We start from the raw sequence: 22,851 nt of genomic DNA, 5'->3' as shown, positions 1-22,851 counted from the left end.
CCACTGACCATGTGGGAGATCTCCCTGCATGATTACAGAAAACCACCACGACACTGAGAGCCCAAGGCTGTCACCTACACAGGCAAGGGTGTGTATCAGGCAAGTTATAAAAATAAGTAGATTTCTTCAATCTCAAAGAGCTGCTGTAAGACTCCTGTTGTACTGTTAGGAGGAATGGTTCAGCTGTGACCACAAGATAAGGCTGGCAGCCCCATAACCTCCTCAACGTGTTCCAAAGTGGTGAGCAGCATAATTTCTCAGGGATCATCCAGACTTACTATCAGTGCTCTAGCCTCACCATAAGTGAAAGAGTGTAGTAACTTTGTGCTCCAAAGTGTTGTGACCCACACTCATTGGATCTGTTGGACAGATCATCCAATGGCCAGAATCAAACCCAACAGAGCCACATCTGAGGGTGGGCAAGTGACAGCTGTGTGGGCTGGGACCAGTGGGGGAGGCACAACCAGACCTGAGGGTGGGAGGTGAGAGGTGACAAGGACTTTGGAGCTGAGGTGGCCAGGGGTAAGAAGCTGCAGTGGTAGAAATAAGGGGTGAAGAGTGAGACTATTCAGATCTGGGAACTATTGACCTCACAGCACAAACCCATTCTCCTCCTGCAGCCTGACCCACTTAAAGGCAGTGCTGGGGTGCACCACAAACCCACCCAGTGGCTATAAGCTCCTATTCCTAAGGGATTATAAAAGGTCACTACACACACAGGAAAACAGTCACAGTGTAAAAACAAAAAAGAAAAAGACCTTTTAGAGTCTGAGGGCCAACTGGATATTTACAGAGATGGGTACAGAGGCAGGCCAGCTCTTGTCAGAAAGCATTTAGCTCCTAAGTCAGGCTTGGACTCCAAATTAGGTCTGACAGGCATTTGACTTTGGGCTTGCAGCTTACCAGGAGCATTTTTGTCTAGAGAGCAAAGTACCTGAGCAGAATCTAAAGTAAGTCATAGCATCATTTTTCTCAATCTGTTTCAATCTGTGATCCTTAAAAATTCCCTAGTGGAGCTGCTTTGGGAATTTCACATGCACATAGATTACTGTGTAGCATCTGTGAAGCTAATTCCTGTTCTTGCATGCCATAAAAATGCCTGTTCAAGATCACAGGTGAACCCATGATAGGCAGAAGCACATGGATTCAAATGCAGTGGGACCCTCAGGAAAGTCACCCATTAATCTGTCTATTATTGCCTTAGTCTTTGTTTTGGACAAAAACAAAGTACAATAATTGTTATTTTTAAACGTTGAAAGAATGCCATATAAGACATAAAGATGTTCCTTGTCCAAGAAGATTTTTTAAATCTAGTTTTTAAATTATTTAGTGCAGCTACCAAGGAAGCATGAGCTCACAGTTCAATCTGAGGCTCAGTAGTTCTGGAGCGTTGCCAGGAGTCTGAAGCTCTTCAAGCCCTGCTATAAAAATCATAACATGGCTGTGCAGATATGGGACAATTCCACAGCTGATAGCCTCTCATTTTGTGATGAAAGACCTCATAAAAGAAAATTTCAATGCTTGTAAAATAAAATTTCATATCTGTTCTTGAATATTTTTTCTTCCTGTGGGGAGTATCACTAAACAATAATAAATTGTAAAGATATTAGGAATTAATGAACAAAAAAGTGATTTCATTTTATTTAGTGCTTATACATCTTTGAAATTGCAGCTTCTAAAATATAAAATAAAATATTGGAGATTATCCTTGGCATGATCAGAATAAACAAATATATTTCCAGCTCATTATCTTCAAGAATCTCCTGGGCAATATTTCTCTTTTTCATTACTGCTGTCCCACTGATGCTCTCCATAAGTTAGCTTTCAGCTAAATGCTGCCCGCAAATATGTGCAGTTCATTCACACACACAGTATTGCAAAGGGGGGTAAATGAGGGCAAAGCCTGACCTTGGGATTTTAATAGCCCATCTAGCTATAAAACATCTAAATTTAAATTTGTGTGTCAAAGTATTTCACACCACTGAGACACTCCTGATAGGGTAATTTTTCCTAAGTGTGCAGCATGTGCCCACCCATCAACACTGTCTTGAGCCTATCGCTAAAATCATTGAAAACCAAAAAGAGCAAAATAAAATACCCACCCATGAAATCTCAGAATAAAGAACTTTTTTTCTGGTCCAGATAATTCACTGCAGTGAAAGGTTGGTCTTTAGTTCAAACAGAGCTTTCAACACCAGAATCTTTGCTGGCCACAGAACCATTTCCAGCAAATTTCAGAGGATTTTAATCGGTATCAAAAAATGTTCCCGTCTTCTTCTACACAGCCGTGCAGAGCAGAGAGATCACCTTTAGGAGGAGCCTCATCCCCTTCTGTACAGCTAACAAAAACTCTCACTGGCTCCTGCAAATCTGTTAGATATTACAAAATATGGTTTCATTAGCAAAGATTCTGAGAAAGATGGAAAACAAAGAAAAGCAACCTCATGAAATCTACTCCATAGTCTTTTCTCAAAATAATCAGCTGTACATAAACCCCCTGTGATGGATTCTTGTCTAATTTGCTCTTTAAAACTTTAACTGATGATGCAGTATTGGTTAACACAAACATTAAGAATGAACAACCAAATCTTTAACATAAACAGCCTGACAGAAATAAAACAGAACCAGAGGCAGTGGAGACAGAAATCTGCTGAATAGTATAAGCAGTTTAGAAACAAATATTGTTGTTTTGAGGACACAGTGAAGAATAGAAAGTTGCTTCTCAGTGGAAGGGAGAAGAAACAATTACATTTGCTTGGGGATGATAACATGAGGGCTTCTAACAGAAATCAGGATCAGACTTAACTGAAAGCAGGAAAGGGCAGAAAGATGAGCAGAAGGTCAACTTTTACAAATCTAAGCCAGCCCTTCTAATCTGCTACCTTTGTTTCTCACACTGCTGTAAATGCATCTGTTCATGTCTTGCACTCCCCTCTTGGGTCAAGGAGGGCGAGGTAGAGATGCACTTTATTCTGCATTTATCTCACTGATGTTGTTTGTCAGGGCCTTGAGAAATAGAAGGAATGTCCAAATTGATCCTCAGTGTCTGGACTTGTCCTTTGTGTCATTTGACTCGCCCAGGCAATGTCAGTGTCTAATTGACTTCACATCTTCAGTCAGCAATTGAGCCCAGCACCTAATAGTGACCTAGAGGTGAAATGTTTCTTAATGGACAATCTAATTCTCCTTTCCTACAGGTTAAGCCCCTGTAAACATTAAGAGTTATTCCCTTCCTCTTCAGAGAGTTTCTAAAATCACTGAAGTACATGATTGACATCTCCACTCAATCTTCCCAATTCCCAAACTACATAGCCCATATATCATGTTTTTCTGCGTGTCAGATCATTCCCACTTTCCTCTGAGTTTGTTCCAACCTGACTTTTTTCCTCAAAGGGCAATAAGGCCTGACACTGCAAGCTCACCAACGTGAAGTTGCAAGCAAAACTATTTCAGGTGCCTCCTCCTCCTCCCTGTCAAACATGCCAGATGCAAACCTTTTTCCGTGGCAATATAACCCCTGTGAGAAGTGACTTAATCAAACTTGTTTAACTTGAACTGCAGCGGAAAAGTAACACCTGTGGAGGCAGTCACTGCGCTCAGCAAGGGGACAGTAAGAGAGTAATTTAGCAAGAAGGATTGACACAGTTGCTCAGTTGACTCCACCTCTAGTGTTCACTCCCTTCGGCCTCAGCCACGCACTTTGTCCCCTGCATGATTAGTATTTTCAGTGATCACTGAAGCAAATGTTGCTAAGCATTCTGGCCTCCTTACCTCAGCCTACAGTTTGTTTTCTCTCCCTGTAAGAATGGAATGATTCTGCCTCTTACAGCTATTGTCTTTATACTGGATGTTGTCTTGTCACATCAGGTTTTAATGACATCTCGTTTGATTGCCCTGGCCTGCCAGTTTTGGCACCTGCTACTGGTTTGTACTCTTCCTCAGTAGGTTCTGTGCACACCCCATCTGTATCCTGTCTTGCTCCTGTTCAAAGATGCTTCTTTCTGAGGAGCCCAGCTCCTAGGTCAGTGATTTTACCCATCTGATGGTTTTACTGCTGCTTGCTCAGAAAAGAAAAAAAAAGAATGGAGTATTTGTGCAGCTTGTAAAACTACAGGTAATACCCTTCTCTCCTTTTCAGACCAGGACAGTCTTTAAAAGGACATGTTTTTCCTGTTACTCTTGTACCTCTATGTTTGCATTAGTTAGGCATCTGTGTTTGTATTAGTTACAACAACTACCATGAAAATTGAAGCACTAATGCTGCTGGAGGAGCCTGTCCTTGCAAAACAGTCCCTGCCTCAGAGATGTGGCAGACCTTGCATGTCACCTGGGGGGCTGCTTAGCAGTGGTTGCGCTGGTCAGATGTCTCTGCAGAGACCTTTGGGAAGAGGCACACGGCCAGAGAAAAACTAAGCTTCTGCAAGACCAAAATTTCCACCTCCTGCAGACATTTGTATCCCAGCCTGTTCGGAAAAATCTCTAAAGTTACTGCAATTTCCATATTATTTCTAAGGGACACTCTCCCTTCCACAGACAGAGGTGGAGACAGTCCATCTGACAAAACATCTTCTTCTCCTGTTTTTCTCCCTCCACAGCAGGAAAAGCTGCAGTATACACACAAGTTTTTTGACAGTAGATAAACACTTGTTAAGAACTCCTTAAAAATGCCACTTTGCAGAAACAACATCAGTTGTGCCTCACAATCAACCACAAGACACAAATCCAGGGGGAAACTGGCTGTTTGGAGTCCAGTGCCCAGAGAACTATTTACTGTCCCTCACTTCCTGCTCTCTATGACATACTGTCAGGGACTAATTGCAAAGTGTAACAAAACTAAATACCCTAGAAACGGGGGGGGGGAAAAAGGGTTAACATATGAGAAGGATCCCTACACACCTGCAAGACCTAAGTAGCCAGAGGAGGAAGAGATAAAAGTCTGGGCTTAGCTTCCCAGGGGCAAATTTGTTGGTCTAGACTGTGCTCTGAGGAAATGAGATTTGTTTTATCAGGCTGGTAAGTAGATGCCATCCAAGAAAACAGTTGGCCATGGATCAAAAGAGTTGATTTCTTAATAGCTGATAAAGGTCCCAAAAGCTGAGGACTGAAGAAGACATCTGGCAGGTGTCAGCCTGCCTGCTAAAGAAACCTGGGACAGTAAGAGGTACCTTAAGCGGTCCTTTACATCCTAAACAGGCTGGCTCAGGAAGAACAATCCAGGCAACCAAGTAACTGATTATTCTGACCCCGGAGGTAACCGGAGTGCTGGTGGCAAGGGCTTCTGGAGTCATTCCCTGATCATCCGTGCCAGGGATTCCTGGTGCAGATCCTAGCGCTAGGTCAGGCTGTTGCCTGAGGCAGGTTCTGATGCTCCTGGTTCTGTTTTTCTCATACAATAGTTGCTGAACATCTGTAAGCAACAGAATCTGGTTCCAGAGCCCAAAAGAACCGTGAAGTATTTGTGTCCGTGTGAACAGGAAACACTCCCTTTGTTCCTGCGTAGTAAACAGGAGCCACTGCTCCCCTGCCCGTAGGAGTAACAGTAAACACCTCCACTACCATACACATTAATCTGAGCAGTAAGCTTATTCACAGGCCCTAAAATCAGAAGCTGAGACACTTAATCTGTTGATTTGCTCTAATGCCGGGAGGCCGCAAATGAGATTAGCTTCCACTGTTACTATATTAGCTGTAACTAGCTAACATGTACAGTGCACCTCCCACGCACGCTGAACAAAATCTTTCCTGCTACTTTCCCAGGTAAACCATAAGGCACTTCCCGAAGAAATACCCCTTCCCAAACTGCGCTACCTGGCACCTGTTCCTGCAGCCCTGGCGCCGCGGACAGGTGCTAAGCCCCAGCGGGGCTGTCCCGGCCGTGCTCCCGTGTCCCAGGACACGGCTCCCGGTGCCGCCGGAGGGAGGCAGGCAGGGAGGGGCCGGCGGGCCGGAGGAGGAGTCCCGCCCGCTGCACTTAAGCGCCGTGACCGGCGCTGCCCCGCGGCTGGGCGGGCCATGGAGGTGGCGCGGGACTGCGTGGGATCGCTGCTGCGGTGAGTGTGGGGACTCTCCGTCCCCTTCTCCGTCCCCTTCTCCGTCCCCTTCTCCGTCCCCTTCTCCGTCTGTGCCGGCGGGTCCGGCTGCCGAGGGTGCCCGAGTCCGAGCAGCCCTCGGTCGGCTCCGGCGCTGCCGAGCAGAGGGCGCGGTGCGAGGGCAGCGGGGGATTAACCCCGATGGGCGCTGCGTGGGAGAAGCAGGTCAGGATGCCGTCGCAGCCCTGGGAGCCTGGCTGAGGCTCTGCTGAGGGAAGCACAGGTAGGAGCCCTGCAGTCTAAGCTGCCTTTGAGGTGCAGTGGCCTCTCGGCGCCCGAGGCTGCTGCCGGCTGCGTGCCGGAGGCTGGCGCGCCGGGAGCGGAGCCCCGGAGCAGCCGGGAGCCGCTGGGACTCGGTGACAACGTGACCACAGGCCCGGCTGCACCAGCCGCATCCACGGAGGTACAGCCCTGTACGCTGCTCGGAAATCCATCCTCTGCCAGCTGCGCTTGTGGTAACTCTACACTTCACGTTTGAGCAGGAAAACCACGCTGCGATCAGGCTGAACCCCGAGTCTCCTGACTAATTTCCGACTTTTTTTTTTTTTTTTTTTTTTTTTTTTTGAGTTTTGTTTGGGGGGGCGCGGGGTTGTTTTTGCTTTTTGTTGTTGTTGGTTGGGTTTTTTAAATTTTTTGGGGTTTCGGGGTATTTTTTGCCTCGCTGTTACTGCTGCTGTCGTTTGCCAGCGAACCCTAACCTAAAAACCAATCAGTGCAGTATCCTGGAGCGTGTTGTGCAACATTGGTTTTTCTGAGTGAGACTGAAGACCGTTGCACCACATTCTCAGATAAACATATGGGCATGTTGCAAACAAAGATAAAGAGTGAAATATGTGTACTGGGCTCAAGGCAGGCTTTTAGTCCCTGTGTTCCCCTAAAAAAATTAATTAATTTCTCCCGTCAGCTTTGACACTAGAGTGAATGCTTGTTAGCAGCATATGTGAAGCCCTCTATAACAGGTTGCAGTTATCTAAAACAAACTGGATAAGATGCTAGAGTTGGAAGATATTTGATCTTTCAATTATAATGTATTTTTGTATTCTCCACCAATGTGGGATTTCTCCTTCCTTTAAAGAAGAGCTAGGACTTGATCTTTTCGGCTTTAAAGAGTAGTAAAATAATAGTGGAGTTGTCTGTATTTAACAGGTTACTCAACTTTCTAATAAAACCGACTGCACCTTAGTTCCTTTCCACCACTTGTCTTGTGACTTGGCTTGATCAGCTTTTAAGAGGAAATTATTTTTGGTAACTCCAGTCTAGCAGAGGAATTCCCTGTATCAGGAATTGGTTTGTCTGTGTTTTGAGGACAGCTGCAACAAGAATGGATCTTTCTAAGAGCCCTGAATGTAGGTTGGCCTGTTTGAGCCTATGATCTAGGAAGGAGAGTGGCACACAAAATAAAACAAACTTTCAGTAATAGGCCCAGAAATTCAGGGATTCACACTCTGTTTATCTGGCTGATTTTCATCATCCTGGCTTTTGTCTCCTCATTAGTTGAAACCTCAGGCTGCCCTGAAGCCCAGACTTGCTGCTTCATAAGCAGGCTTAGTTTAAAGAGGATATTGACAGGTCATATCAAAATGTAGGTGAAATGTCATCACTGTTAAATAACTTCTAAAGATTTTTCCTGTTCAGTTACTGTCCGGTGGTGATAATTTAAGCCCTGGTTTATTAATCTCTTTGTTTGTTTTATTGCTTTGACTTTAGATAGTACTGGACAGCAGTGTGAGGTGATTGATCCCTGACTCCTTGAGAAACTTCTGCTCAGAGCTTCAAAGCATGGCTTGTAGAGTTGGCTGGGGGTGAACCCTGTTAGCTCAAGTCCTGCCCATGAGCTGTGCCCCTAACACTTTTCATTCTTTGTCAGCATGTATGTTTTGGCTGTTTCCCTTATGCTTTGTCTTTTGTGAATGACGGCTTAAATAATGGGAAAGAAGAGTTTTCAATGGGACTGATATTGACTGTCCTCACAAAAAAAAGAAGAAAAAAAAAGGCGGTACTCACATGCATATTACTCAGGTTACATTTCTATGTGCAAGTTTACAAATTTGTAAGAGGGAATGAGGTGTGAAGTCTCTTGAAACCTGAGTGCTGCACTTTCTAACGTCAGGGTGCCCCGTGAAGCGGTGTCACCAGCCCCAAGGTGCATGAGCAGGCTTCCTTTCTGAGGAAGAGACTCAGTGATTCAGAATGTGAGCTGCCCACGACCAGTGGAGTGATTGGGGGCCTATTAACTTAGTCAGCAGAGAGATTGGCAAACATGCCCTGTCCTACCAGGCTTCCCTTCTGTGAAGCTTCAATGCTCTGTCAGTGCTACTGTCACCTTGTCCCCCTCCCTCGCCCTCACCCTTCTCCAGGAGGAATAGCACTTATTAGCTCTTTAATTTGAAACAGTGCTTGTTTCCTGAAAGCCAGACTGGCTGCTTGTCCTCACCAGCTTTGTTACAGGAAGGAGAGAGGTTTCCACAACCATGTGTGTATATATGCCAAATGTTCAAAGCCAGAGACCTACTATACAGAGAGGACTAGCAACAAAGGGATAGCATGAGCGAGAACAAAATTGCTGAACGTTCTCCTCCTTTAAAAAAATTGAAGCTCCAATGAAGCCAAGGAGCTTTTGAAGAAGGTAAACTTGGTGTTTAGGGGAAAGGCAATAGCGCAGAGGAGTGCTTCAGAATGAGAGCAGGAAATAAATTATTTGCTGAAATTTGAATCTGTTCAGGCACAAAAATTACATTCTGTGCACTCCAAAAATATGCTTATAGACCAGATAAGAGGTGTGGAAAAGATATTTATTCTTCATGGTCGGTGTGGATTTGCATAAAAGGTGTGACTGGGACATAATTAGTTGAGTAACTTTATACCATTTCATTGTTCTAGGAAGTCCTGTATTCACTCTCTGGCTGCAGATAAAGGCTGCCAGTTCACTCTACCCTCAGTGAAAGTGTCTGAAAACAGATTTTCCTACATAAAGTTGACTTTTTACACCTATGTGGGAGAACAAAATGGGGATGCATCCCTCTCCCACCCCTGAGCAATTCAGTATTAAGGAGTCAAAGGTATATACAGAGGGTAAAGTCCAGGAGTATGGGAGACGAAATATTGCCTGTCTTTAAAAGACTTAGAAATCAATCCTTCCCAGGTGTTGGGCAGAGTGTAATTTTTGGCAAGCTGACTATTGACTTAGCCATTATAATTTGGCAGAAAAGTGTCACTAGGTGTAGATGAGAACAGGTCTGTACCTTGGTGTGGGAGTAGGCTGTTACTGGTGTTATGTGCTTGGTTTACCAAAGATAAATATGCAAATGTCCAGAAAAATCTAAAGTCTCTTTCTAAAAGTGATTGAATTCTTCCAGCCTCGCTGGCAGCCTGCTCCAACAGTATGCATTTATGTGCTTGCATCTTAACTTTACTTTCATTGAACTCCTTCTGACACAAGTCTTATTTTGTGTTTTTCAAAACCAGATGGAGTTTTACAGGCTGCAGATACGATTTACGAATGAATGCCTTGACTCTTTGGAAATCAAGTGTAACTGTTGCAAAGCTCGGCTTGCGTTCTGCCGCTGGGTGTTTGGAGTATGGGTAGTATGTCCAGTCTTCCTAAAGCAAACTCGTATCTTAACACACAAGATTGCTTTCAACTAATTATGTATCTCACTGAGTATTTATCTTGGAAGTAAAGAGAATGATCTAAGTAACTGAATGCAGTAAGAGCTGTTGCTTTTTAAATTCAGTATTATATAATAAATATATAAATTACATTTAAATTACAATCCATCAGCTTCACTGTGATTGTGACCTTGATGTCAGCTGAGCTAGAGGTGTCCCACATCTGCTTGAAGTTGTATTAATTTTAAGAGTCTTTCCAAATGTCATGGGCAAGAGAAAGTTCAGAGATAACGCATCCATAGGGCTGTGTAGTATTTCATTTTGAAATTAAGCTCCAAGAGTCTTAATGTGATCTCTGAACTACTCATATAATGTGATTATGTCTACAGTCTTCCTCCCTGCAGTACTTGACATGGCTGTTTTTGTAACGATGTTGAATTTCTATTTCTCTTAGATCGTTCATATCCATGGGAGCATCTGTAGGAGCAGTAACAAGACAGACCCTGTTCCCTCCTCTCATGCCTGCAGGGCGCCCTTTCCGTGTGTCCAATGCCTCCCGAAGCAGCCGGAAGGGAATTGTTGCAAGCAGCCTGCAGGAGCTCCTCAGCAAGGTATAGTGGACAGTCCCACTCTGAGGGAAACCTACAGGGAAATACAGTACCCCAGAAAGATAACCCACAGACTCCTGTTCTTCTAAAAAATCATTACTGGGGAAGTTCAGGAGAATATTTCAGATAAGCAAGTCTCAATATGAAATGATGGGCTCTCTTTAGAATGCTAAAATCGCCTGGGTTTTTTTCAGACTTTAGATGCCTTTGTTCTAACTGCTGGAATTGTTACTCTGGTTTTGGAGGAAGATGGCACAGTTGTGGACACAGAAGAGTTCTTCAGGTCCCTGGATGACAATACACACTTCATGGTTCTAGAAAAAGGACAGAAATGGACACCAGTAAGTGTTGAGTGCTTCTCTCTCATTTGGGTAGAAGTGGATGGAGGAATGTTTGGGGCTGCTAAAATTGCTGGAAAGAAGGGAGAAGAGGAAGAAAAATTCCCCCGAAGAGGCAAGATGTAAACTCCTTGTTGAGCCTTCCTGGATGAAAAATCAAGTTCACATTTCTTATTGTCCCTTGTTTGGAAATAGATCTGTTGGCAAAATCCACCAGGAATTGAAGTAAAATATTACAAGTGAAAAGAATTACAGGGAAAATACCCTGCTTTTGGAGAAGCTCAGAAATATCTTTTCTCTTGTGCTTTTTTGTAACATAAAGAAAATTAGGACTTTGACTCCACAAAGTCAAAAAATACAATGTCCTTAAAGGTTAGATTTAGACCGTATAAAAATGCCCAAATTAAGTAATATAAAGCAAGTTTTGCCTTCTGATTGCACTAACAGTTTAGTGAAGGTTAGAAAAATGCCTGTGCTTAATTTTGCAAAAAGCCAGAAGCTGGCATCAGAACCTAATGTTAGTCTGCATGCTTCAAGATATCTAAGAACTATTAGAACTGCCTTGCTTTAGCCTTCTAATCATATCAATTCAGTGTTCAATTAGTTATTTTGTAGGAAAATAGTCATCTGTACATTCGTAACATAGAGTGAAACTTGTAACTGTTTTTCCATGAGAAGGTTGTTGCTAGAAATCTGGCATCAGAATTTTTTCTATCAGGTGCAGAGCTGGCCATGGAGCTGTAAGCAGGGACATCATTTTTGTGCCTGCACACGTGGCTCAACCACATGGCCCTGTTTTCTCAGTCTCCTGTTGCAGTGTGGGCAGCCTGTACATTTTCCCCCAAAATACCTCACTTTATCAAGCTCTGCATCTGGGGCATGAGCTCCAAGGGCAGGAAAGAAGTTGCTGCCAGGGTGTGACTCCACCTTGCTCCTTTCCCCTGTCTGGCATGGCAGCAGCACAAGTTTGAATGCAGCCCCTCTTCAGAATGTGCTGACTGACAACAGAGGGACTGTCACAGCTTCACCAATCACCTGGAGTGTAGCACCAGCTCTGTCCTGCTTTATCCAAATATTCCAGGGGCTAATGGGGGTGTGGGGAGATGCTACCAAGCACACCAACTGCTTGTACATGTCCAAAGCTGTTGTTGATAGGGGACCCTGCTGCTGGAGCTTGGAGGCTATCAAAGTAAAACAGGCATACAATTGCTGGCTAATGATATACTGCTGTGTTTAGCTTTGTCTGACTTATCATGACACCGTCTGAGGCTGAGGTGACAAGTACAAAAAGGCCCAGTCTTACACAACTTTATTGCTTCATTTAGCATGCAGAAAACAGCCTGGCAGCTGCCAGGTCGTTAACCTTGAGCAGAATGTGCTGAGCAGAGGACCCCGTGTATCCACTAGATGTCTCTGTAAATATGGGCTCTCTTTACTATTTTCTTCTTGGTTTTCCTTTCTTGAAGCACACACCCTACAGCAGACAAGGGCTGCTTTCAATAAAGGAGGGTGGGTTTAAGGTGGAAGATGACTTTCCATGCTCTCTCTCTTCTTTGCTTTTTCTCTTAAAATCTTGTTATTAAACCTTAGGCCTAATCAGCAGTGATTCCCTCCCTGTGTTTCATTGCAGTAGGAAGAAAGAGATGTTATGAGCCAGGTTTTGAAATGAGTACCTGACTTTTTACAGATGTCATCTTTGTAGTTGTCTCCAAGAGTGCTCATCAGTATTGTGTTCTGGACTAAACAGAAGGACATAATGTCATCCTGGTTATTTGGTGGCCTGACCTCACTGCCTCAGAGAGCAGCCAGAATGCACCAGGATAAATAAATGTCAGGAACACTGTCCTGTGGCTTCAGCATACTCTGAAGAAGCCCTAATATAGAAAATAAATATTCAGGAGGTGCTATGTCACTCTAGAATTTCAGTGTCCGTTTGGAAAACTTCAGAAGCCTGTTCAGGAATAACAATACATAAGCTACAGACCTCCTTTTATGTGTGCTAATAATGTTAATTCTAGTTTAGAATTGACCAAGAACTAACCCCGAGGCTGGAATAAGCAAAACTGCTTCTGAGGAGCTGCACTGTTAATAATTGTCTTGCTGTAGTTCCCTGTGTCATGGTACAAACTGTTTCTCTCTCTTTTTAAATCAGACAAAAAATGGAGTTGTTGCTGTGAGAAAAAAGAAGAAAATGGGAGTCGCTAACGTCACATTTGATCTGTACAAACTGAACCCTAAGGATTTTATTGGCTGCTTAAACATCAAGGCAACCTTCTATGAGATCTACTCGATCTCATATGACATCAAATGCATGGGAGCAAAAAGCATGTTGCGGTGAGTGTGTTTCCACTACTGATCAGGTGTACGTGCTACTGTAAAAATCTGTGTTTGCTATTGGCTCTGTGAAGCAGGTGTGTTTATAAATTTAGTATTTTTGTTATTTCTTACATACCAGCCAATGTGCCGACTATTTCTTCATAAGGTGGACAGATGACTGGTAAAAAGCTTCCTACAGCTTTTTATGATGGAATCTTAAAATTCCCCCAAGGCAAAACTCTTATCGGCTTGTGTTTACTGCAAGGGTATAAATACAGTTTCTTTCTTCTGCTGAGAGAATCTCCTCACATTTCCTTGACTTGTTTGTCTGAAGAACATAGGAGGCTGGGGAAGAAGCTCTTTGAAGAGGAGATTTCAACGGGATGAAGTGAGAGGAATGTGAGATCTAATGTCAGTGGTCTTAACGCTTGCTCAGAGATTGCAGTTCCTGTTTGCCAGATTCACCAGTAGAGCTATGTGAAGGCAAAGGAAAATGGAAGAGAGATGACACTCTGCCCTCTTAATGTGGATTTGACATCTGTAGTGATGTTGCTGTTCTTAAGCCAGCTGGTGTGGTCTCTAGGCTAGCTAAGGGAGCCTGTCGAGGACCACTGTCTCCTGCAGGACTGATCTGCAGTGGGCTCTGAGTTTGGTAGAACTTGCTGATGGAAAATGCTGTCTTACCCAGGGGCAAAATAATACCTGTCCTATCCACTGTTTTCAGCAATGAGTTGAAAGCTGGTGCCTTGTCAAAACCAGCTGTGTTCTGCCCTCGTTCAGGAAGACTCCTGAGTTCAGACACCTTCCCAGAGGTGCTGTTCTTAGATAGTTGTTTAAGCTGCAGCCCCAAGTTTCTCTACCTGACCTTTAGAATTCTGGTTGCGACACAATGGTGTGGTGTTACTGCATTTTATTCCTGGAGGACCAGATCTGACAGACAGATGTGTATGTCATCAGTGAAGTTTTTACTTCACCTGCGTGACAGGTAGCCTTTAGATGAAGTGTTTAAGCAGTCCTTCCTCTCCTGATGCGGATGTGCTGATTAGTATTGTAATGCTGATCTTTTTCGATGTCTTTCAGTCTCACTGACCTCTCCCACTCTACTTGGGTGGTCCCTTCCTTAATCTTTCAGGCTACACTGGTGTGGCTGTAGACAAGACTCCTCTCTGGTCAGGCTGAAGCGATTATCCAGCTACATGCTACACCCTCCTGTAACACTGACTTCATTAGGGTTTCTTCAAAGCAGAGGTTTGCCCTTGGACAGCTGGACTCCTTCAGTTCTTATGTTTGTCAAGTCTCTCAAGCCAAAACAAACTCTGATCTCTGACTGCCTGCCACGGAGCTGAGTATCAGCACTGGAATTTGTGCTGCTAAGGAGAATTTGAAGTAACAATTCTGCCTCCCTGCCAAGACAGAGCAGCTGATGAGAAAGGAGAGGTGCTGGCAAACAGCTGAAGTAGCTGTGGAGTTCTTCTGGAAGCTCTGTTATGTTACAGAGTTGAGCTGTAAGGGAAGTGCCACTGTCAGGGTGGGAAGATAGTCTACTAGCAACGAACAGTGACAGAAGAGATAACCTTGGGTACCCTTGAACACAGCAGTGACATGGCCTGTCTCAACTTGCTGTTGAAATCAGAGACACAGGATGTCACGATCCTGGTGTAGTCCCTCTGCTAATGAGTTCCAGGTTGCTAACTCTGATACTTTGTCCCTGAGCCCACATGCAGGGGGCGAAGGGAAAGGACAGAAAAATGCTGCAGCTGCTCATGAGGGGAGGAGCTGGAAGCCTGCCAGGTCTGACTAGTGCATTTCCCCTGGTGGTGTTTCCCTGTAGTGTCCGACTGAAGGATCAAATGTCCAGTTCAACAAATAACTTGCTCCATGGCTTAAGTGGCAACTGCTCTTGTGTGCAAGTGACACACTGCAGCTGCTCCAAAGCCCAGTACCAGGTGCAGCTTTCTTTACAACTGTAAAGCTCCTTGGCCTGTTCTGTGTGATGGAGGAAAAGAACGTGCTGAAACGGCACGTGTGGGAAGCATGAATAAGGGTACAGTGTCCTTTAAAGGCTTCATGGGCTCTAAGTACAGGGTATTCTACTATTTTGAGGCATTGGATTTCAACTGCAAACCTTTCATGACAGAGGGGTTATGAATGAATTTGTAGGAAGAAGATTTTTGCTTCTCTGCTTCAGTTCAAAGGACAAGTGAATAGAAGCAGAGGGTTCACAGCTGCAGGTCTTTTCAGACAGGAATTCAGAAAATCTTCCCCCTTTTTTTTCAGAAGAGAGACTGATCCGGTTTCTTCATCTTCAGAAACTGATCCCATTCCAGTTTTGGAATGATTCCAGTTTTTTTGTACTGCTTCCCAATGACTCAGCTTCATACCTATGAGTGCCCTCCTAAATTCTGAGGGATGAGACTCAAATGTAGGTCTCAGTACTGATGTCCCTGCTGTTTCTTGCAGAATGGAAGGAAGATGCAGCTACAACTCAGCTGAATAAATGACCATTCAAATACAATTGTCTTTATTGTGCTGTGAGCATCCACAATTTATACTGTTAACCTCTGATGCTTACCTGATGTTATCTTATAGATTTGTACTGATTCTTACACAGCACTATATACTTGAATACTGATTTTATCCAATATTTTAAAAGTAAAATAGTTTTGAACTGAGAATTCTTAAGGCTTGCAGCTTGGCCAGCACTAATTTGCCTGCTTCACCTCTTTTGCTGTTGAAAAACCTCTTATCTGGTGTAATGGGATTGTTCAGCTTCAGATCTAATCAGGTTTGATCTGTGGCTTGGAGATTCATGCAGGGTTGTATTAATGAATGACAAAGGTGAGACATGAGGTGAGTTTATGCTGCAGGAATGCTGCTGGGCTCCCAGGCAAAGTTGTCTTCTCTGGTACTGTGATGGTTTGAGTGATGGCTTTGCAGAAGGCCTGTAAGGGTCTAGTAGGATGTCAGCCTGCTTTGTTAAATAGGTTTTCTGGGTCTGCCAACATATCAACAGTTTTCTGTCAATCCAGTATTTTCTCTAATGAAGGTAATAAAATGACCATCTTCTCAGAATTGAGAAGGAATGAGAGGGGTTTTTAAATTTATCGACTTAACTTGTCATAATGTTGTGGGTGGAAAGGGGTAATGTAATCTTGCTGGTGATTTTCTTTTCTTAAACAAATGACTTTTCTTCCAGGAAAGTGCTTCAGCTAATATCCCATGCTGCACAAATAACTGGACAGTTTCTTCTCTATACTGGAACGTATATGTTGCAGTTGATGGGTGAATATGATGAAGATGACATGTGCACAAGATCAAGCCGGGAGTAGTGACCACAGCTGCACTTCTGATGTCGAATCCTTTTGCTTAAAGACATTCTCTTGCCCAGTTCTGATTGTAATCATGTTATAGCAGGGGGATGTCCACTAATGTGAACTAATATTTTTCCTGTTTGGGAATGCTTGTAGGCCTTAGTCATTAAGTGTTTGATGTTCACAGGCTCTTAACACCACATATAGATGGATACCTTATGTCTAAGAATTTGGCAAAAGGAGAGAGAGGGCAGGTTTTTGCCCCAGCAACTCAAAATGGAGAATAAGTATACTTGGAAACTTGCATGTTTTGTAACCAGTGGAATACTTCTTGCACCAATCAAGGTATTGTTTTGTTCTTTTCGGGGGGGGGGGGAGGGTGGATTTTTTTTTGGTTGGTGGTTGCTTAGGATCTTTTTTGTTTGTTTTTTGGTTTTCTTCATGGCTATCTACTTGTATTCTGAACAGATTGGGCTGTAAAGTGAGGGCAAGGGGACTGTGGGGTCTGTTTGTTTATTTGTTTGTTTTAATCCTTAACAGTGCTGGTATTAGTGTGAAACTGGCATTGAGGTGACGTGTACTTGTTTATTCCTGCTGACAGTGGAACTACACAGTGCAACTTCAATCCTAGTTCAGTAACTGACTCTTCTCATGAAGTCTAATTAGAGATTGTACAACTACTAAGTAGAAGATAAGGATTTAGCCTTACTTCCCTTAAAACAAATAAAAACTTTTCATTATAGTCCTTCATATTTTTCTTCAAATCTTCAGGATGTTCAGGTTATTACAGCTCATACAGTTGAAGAATCTGATATATTTTTTAAATTAATCTGATGTCCAGTTCTGCCTGAGCATTGAATAATCTGCCATGGTTTAATGAATATGGTTTATAGCATACCTCTGAAGCTTTTTTCAGAGGTTAAACCACCACTTCTGTAGTTTGTATAGTTACAAGATGACACTAGGTCTCAAGTTGGGCTTGAGGTACATGTAAGAGATGCTGGATATTTTGTTGCCCTTGGGTTCAGGGGAGAGCAGCGGGACACTATCTGGTTTAGCATAACATATATGTATGCTTAAAAGTGAATATTTTCAGTATTATAGGCTCCCAAGACAAGCTGTATTAAAGGACAAAGAAACGTTTCCTGCAGTTTACTGAACTGTTGCTATGCCCAGCTTTTCAGCAAGCTTTTCCTCAACAGTGTGAAAAATTGGAAATCAAGTAGCCTTAGGCATCTTGTGGCAAAATGCAAACTCACGGTGGTGAAGGGAAAAAAGCCCAACTTTGATTGTTCACAGGTGTGGCTTTTGAGTATGTTTGCTTGCACATGAAGAATTTTAGGAAGGCTGAAAGCTCTTAAGGTGACACCAAATGCAGGAGATGTGTCTGTCCTGACAGTAGGTGCCACCTAGTAAGAGAGGCTCTGGTGCAGGGAGAATGAGTGGGGCAGGGCAGGAAATCAGTGGGAGTGAAAGGGAAAAGACCACTACGGACCCCAGGGTACTTGCCATGCTACTGAGACAGGAATCCTTTTACAGTATGCACCAACTGCATTGACCAGTTGGAGGAAAACCTGAACTGCTAAAAGAGAAGCAGGAAGGTGGAAAAGATGAAGTATCATGGTTGGTGGGATCTATTCTGACCTCTTGGGGTCTGTTCACTTCAAAGGCCACTCATATGTGGGAATATTGCTCTTGCTTTTATCTGCAAATCTCACCCTCATGCTTATTTTTGTCTTCCCATTACACGTGTGGCTGTGCCAGCAGGAGCTGCATCCTTCAGATCACCATTGAGAGGAAAAGCAGCCTAACCCCAAGTGCTAAAGGTACTGAGGGACACAAGTTTTGTTAGGTCTCTGCCTGTCTCTTCAGTTACAGTATTACAAATAAATAGACAGCTAAGAAAAACCCTGATGTCTTTTCCTAGTTACTCTTGTTTCCCATCTACTTCTGAGTGTTTGCTGGAGGAGGCAGAGGGCATACTGCTCCAGATAAGGGGAGGACTTGTTCTTAATTTCTCACAGGGAAGAAGGCCTGAAGCTAGCAGCACTGTCAGGTGTCCTTCAGAAGAAAACAATAAACTATTCTGGGAGTAACGAGAAAGCTTCCATTTCGATAAAACCCCTTTATATTTTATCTGTATTTTTCTTGACACACCCCCTACATAAATGTTTGTTGCCATGTTAATTGTTGGCCAAAGTCTTTCTACCCTGTCAAGGAATTGCATTTAACTAACTTTACAAGGACATGATAATTAACTTTTTCAGCCACTTATTCTATTAAAACAAGGACATCTCTTGAAAGCAAATTCTCTTAAATGCTTCTAAGAATATTTATGTTGGCTATTGTGGGAACACCAGCATTTAAAAAAAAGTAAAACAACCTGAAGAACTCATTGTTGCTTTGAGTTGCTTCTCTGACATCTGTAGTACAAAAGCTTTTGCATGTCTGAACCGTGCAGATCCCAAGTTCCAGCCTACTCTAGCCAGAGGCAATTGTTGCAGGACTAACACTCCACAGTTTACAGTGGCCCTATCTGGGAATGCAGCAGTGATCTGAAAAGCTAGCTTGCTGTGAATGTGCAATGTTTTTAAGCAGCTGCTGCTTCAACAGCTTAACACTTAAAACTTGAGCTGCTGAAGGTCCTGTGTGCAGCAGGCTCCATCTTGGAGCAATTCCCTCTGTTCAGCTGTTTGCATTTTGAATTAAAGTAGCTCAGCTTTGATATTTTCTCAAAATGTGAGAAGTGTCCTGGAAGTTGCATCTAAAATTGTTTCATTTCTTCTGAATCTGGTTCTTTCACGGGCTTACTATTTGGAGTTGATATTTACTACTATACCAACTTCTTTCTGGAAGTAAATTTTGGCTTTGGGTCAAACTGGAGGATTTTGTCATTCTCTGAGTTGGAACCAGTTTGATTATTTTTAAAATTTTATTTACAGACTGCTTAGGAAGCATAGCTTTTACTTCAGCTGTGTAGGACATGCAGCAAAGAAAAGCTTTAGCGTTATCTGCCGTTCAGGAAACGATATACAAGTGCTGTACAAGACCTAGTAACATATAGAGAAACTAAAAGCACAGGCTCTTAACTGCAGGTATGTGGGGAAGCAGCTAGATTTTTCTGCTGGGCCTTTCTAGCTTTAGGTTTAATTCCCAAAAACGCGGTTAACCAGCACTTGTTACTGTTGCAGACAAGGCTGGGAGCAATGACAGGCAGAAGGTGTGAAACGCTTGCTGCCTCCTTGCTTCCACCGACCCTTTTTGCCTGTTGCTTTGCATCACTTACTAACAATGCACCAAGTCATACTCTCTGGTTACCAAAAAAGGAATTTTCACTGAAGTAACAGACCTTGTTGACTCAGGCACTGCTCATGTTCTGCAGACAGAGCAAAGTTGCTTTCTTCAAGACCAGAATGAAGAATCTAATAGCTTTGTGTGTGTGCAGTTTATCATTACTTCATTTCCTTCCTTTCATAAACCTGTGAATGTTTTCTTGCACCTTCCGATTCTTTCAGAAGAAATAGGATTACAAGCCCTTCTGTCCAGGGAGAGAGGAAAAAGCAGGGTCTAAATTCCTTAGATAAGATGAAATATGCTGTAGGAAACGCCATTAATCCCTTCCCTACAGAGGAGGGAAAGATAAAAGCAGGGAAGTTGGACTTTGAGCTGGAATTTTTTCAGTGAAGCGTGCAGAGAGGTAGGTCTTCACAATTTTGGAAATGTTGGTAATTCTGAATTTTAACTGTGAAGGTAATCTCATATGATAATTTGTAACTGGCAGATGTATAATTCTAAATAATTTCAGTGTGCTTCTTCCCTGAAATAACACTTGAACTAAAGGCACAAGCTTCTTAATTAAATTTTTTTAAAAGTTTAAAACCAAAGTACCAAGCATATTTTTGACTTGATGCCTCAGGGGTTATTAGAGGTCTTAATGTGATTAACATACCGCTTCAGTCATGTTATTAGCACATATCCTTGTGGGGCTTAGAGCTTATCACTGCTTTCTCTACCTTACATTGTCATAGATGTAGCTAAGATATTTTTAAGTGTAAGGATTGTAGTTATGCTAAGGGAAAATCTAGTATTTTACTACTTCACAATTTTCAAGCTCAGTAGTTTAACTTGCTGGGAAAATTGAGATGGGTGAAAATAGCGTTCAGTGGTTGCAATATTTTCTGCTGTGTGATGCCAATTTTAAGGAATACTGTTAATGAATAAATAAAATCAAATGGTGGCTTTGGATGTTGTCTCTTATTCTGGAAATGAACACTTATTCCTGAAGTAATCATACTATTAATGAATCTATGGTCTGGCACAAACCGTTTCCAAATGGACTGTGGCAGTGAAGTAACTGGATACTGTTATGTGGCTCTGAACTCTTAACTCTCTACTGCTGACTCACTTTCTGGCCTCAGAGAAACTGTGCAAACTGTGTTTCCATTCATACACAAGGATTGCTTTCCTCCATCTTTCACAAAAGTTGCAAAAGACTACAAAATACTGAGCGCAGGAGATAGAAGGGTTCAGTGACCTCTGGTGTTGTCTAAATGCTGTTAGGATCTCTTTATTTTGCCTCACAAAACCTCTCTGCAGTCATTTACCTAAAGATAGAGTAGTAGACATTTGGCTGCAGGGAAAAAATTAATTTAGTTTAGTGAAATATCATATTTGTCTAATTAAGGTTCAACTTAAGCTAGAGGGGGGTTAGCATGCAAGTGTGATTTGTCTATTGCTCTTCTATCTAATAAGTACATCTTGTATATAGCTTAAGGGACAGTTTTGCAGAGGTTGACTAGTAGAGCAGTTCCCCTCTTGTGAGGGAATCACAGCCTGGTTTCTTGCTGTGGAAAAGCACAAAATAGAACTGTATTTGGTTTAGCGGCAAGGCTTTGGCAGTGGGAATTAGAGGGATGCTGTGGGGGTGGCCTCTGTGTTGTACAGAGCTGCTTCTGTCTGGCTCTGAAATCAAACCACTATCTCCCAAAGCTGAGACCTTCAGACAAGCTGGTGGTGTCTCTGTGGAAATATATCTAAGAAAGGGTAAAAAATGCTGTGCAGCAGCTGTGAGAAAGAACTGAAAAAAATGTGGGAGATAACCTGCAGACATCAAGGTCAGTAAAGTGCTACATGTGCCAGACAGAGCTTTCTCTGCAGCCTGTGGAGGAATATGCTGGAGGAAATATCCCCCCATGGAGGCCCCCCTCCCACAGCAGGTGGACATGCCTGGAAGGAAGCTGCAGCCCTGGAGAACCCATGAATGAGCAATTTTCCTGGCAGGAGCTGTGGCCAGTGAGGGACCTACACTGGAGCGGTCTGTTCCTGAAAGACTTCACGCTGTGGAAGGGAGCCACACTGGAGCAGACTGAGAAGGACTGTACCCTGTGGGAAGGGCCCACAGTGGAGCAGAGGAAAGGGGGAGAAGGAAGGAACAGCACAAAAGAAGGGATGTGGACTGATCATGACACCCACTCCTCTACTGCTTGGGGACAGGGAGAGGAGGTAGATGAGCTGGGAATGAAGGACTGAAGTTGAGCTTGGGAAGAAAGTGGAGGCTGGGGAAGGTGTTTTGGTTTTATCTTTGTTTCTCACCATCTTATTCTATTTTTTGCTGAAATTAAATTGATCTTTCCTGGGTTGTGTCTGTTTTGCTGATGTAAAATCAGCAGTTGGCAAGTGATCCCCCTGTCTTTATCTTGACCCGCAGACCTTTTCATCTTATTTTCTCCCCATGTCTGCTGAGGACATGAAGTGAGAGATCAGCTGATGGGTGCCTGGCAGACAGCAAAATTTAACATACCACAAGCACAAAATGCTGGAAGTAAAAATAAGCAAAAACCCCAAGGTGTTTGTGCTAATGGTGACCAGTAAAATTGGAAACAAATTTTTTGGAGTGTTTTCTGAAAGGCTTTTAATAGTAATGTTTAGAGGGACAAAATCCAGTCATATGCAGGGCAGAGTTAATCTTTGCACTTTACTAAGCTCAATCTCAGGCATGGTTTTTCTAAGGTCACCCATCAGTCTGAATCGTTCATAGTAGGTCTTAATGTGTTCTTGACTAGGAATATTTATTAACAAATAGCAATTATCACTTGAAAAAGAACTTTGAAATAGTACTGTTAGTAGTTTCATAAAACAAAACAACAATTTTAATTAAATGTAACACTAGAAATAAAGCATGTCTTAATAGGCCCCAGAATCAGAATAATGCATTCTATCCAGTTCCAACATAAAAATTTGACGGACCAACAGTTTTCTAAAAAGTCTCCTTCAATAATTAGCATATATTATGTATAGATTAGGTTGGGGGGGGGTAAAGTAATGTAGCTATTGTAACAGGTTGTTTATGGTTCTGTTGTGTCAAAAAATAAGAAAAAAAGAAAAAGCTGAGATCCTCAGACAACAATTTTATTTAAGAAAACAGTAGCTTAATGATGTGTGTAGTCAGTCTATTATAGACACAGAGAAATCTCAGACATCTAAGAAGTCCTTTAAAGTCCTAAAGGTAATTTCTTCTGACACATTTTTAATTACATCATGAAGTCCATAATCTTTTATGTTAAAAACACTTCTAATTACA

The 22,851-nt window shown here is 42.8% G+C and overlaps 1 protein-coding gene across 1 annotated transcript; it reads left to right on the top strand.

The window, feature by feature from the left end:
• Positions 1-5,945: 5,945 nt before the first annotated feature.
• CIDEA (cell death inducing DFFA like effector a) lies at positions 5,946-20,514 on the top strand. The gene is made up of 5 exons (XM_069004402.1): positions 5,946-6,050; positions 10,153-10,309; positions 10,501-10,647; positions 12,797-12,978; positions 16,157-20,514. The coding sequence occupies exons 1-5, from the start codon at positions 6,013-6,015 to the stop codon at positions 16,287-16,289; spliced, it is 657 nt and encodes a 218-aa protein (XP_068860503.1). The 5' UTR covers positions 5,946-6,012; the 3' UTR covers positions 16,290-20,514.
• Positions 20,515-22,851: the final 2,337 nt, after the last annotated feature.

This window comes from Aphelocoma coerulescens, chromosome 2 (genome assembly GCF_041296385.1).
Source record: "Aphelocoma coerulescens isolate FSJ_1873_10779 chromosome 2, UR_Acoe_1.0, whole genome shotgun sequence".
Taxonomy (NCBI): Eukaryota; Metazoa; Chordata; class Aves; order Passeriformes; family Corvidae; genus Aphelocoma; species Aphelocoma coerulescens.
This window is presented reverse-complemented; position numbering and strand designations above follow the sequence as displayed.

Excerpts from the sequence above, each read along its gene's own strand:
- CIDEA (XM_069004402.1), top strand. The coding sequence starts at position 6,013 with ATGGAGGTGGCGCGGGACTGCGTGGGATCGCTGCTGCG. Across the intron at positions 10,648-12,796 it reads AAGGACAGAAATGGACACCA|ACAAAAAATGGAGTTGTTGC; the intron begins GTAAGTGTTGAG and ends TTTTTAAATCAG. Across the intron at positions 12,979-16,156 it reads GGAGCAAAAAGCATGTTGCG|GAAAGTGCTTCAGCTAATAT; the intron begins GTGAGTGTGTTT and ends CTTTTCTTCCAG.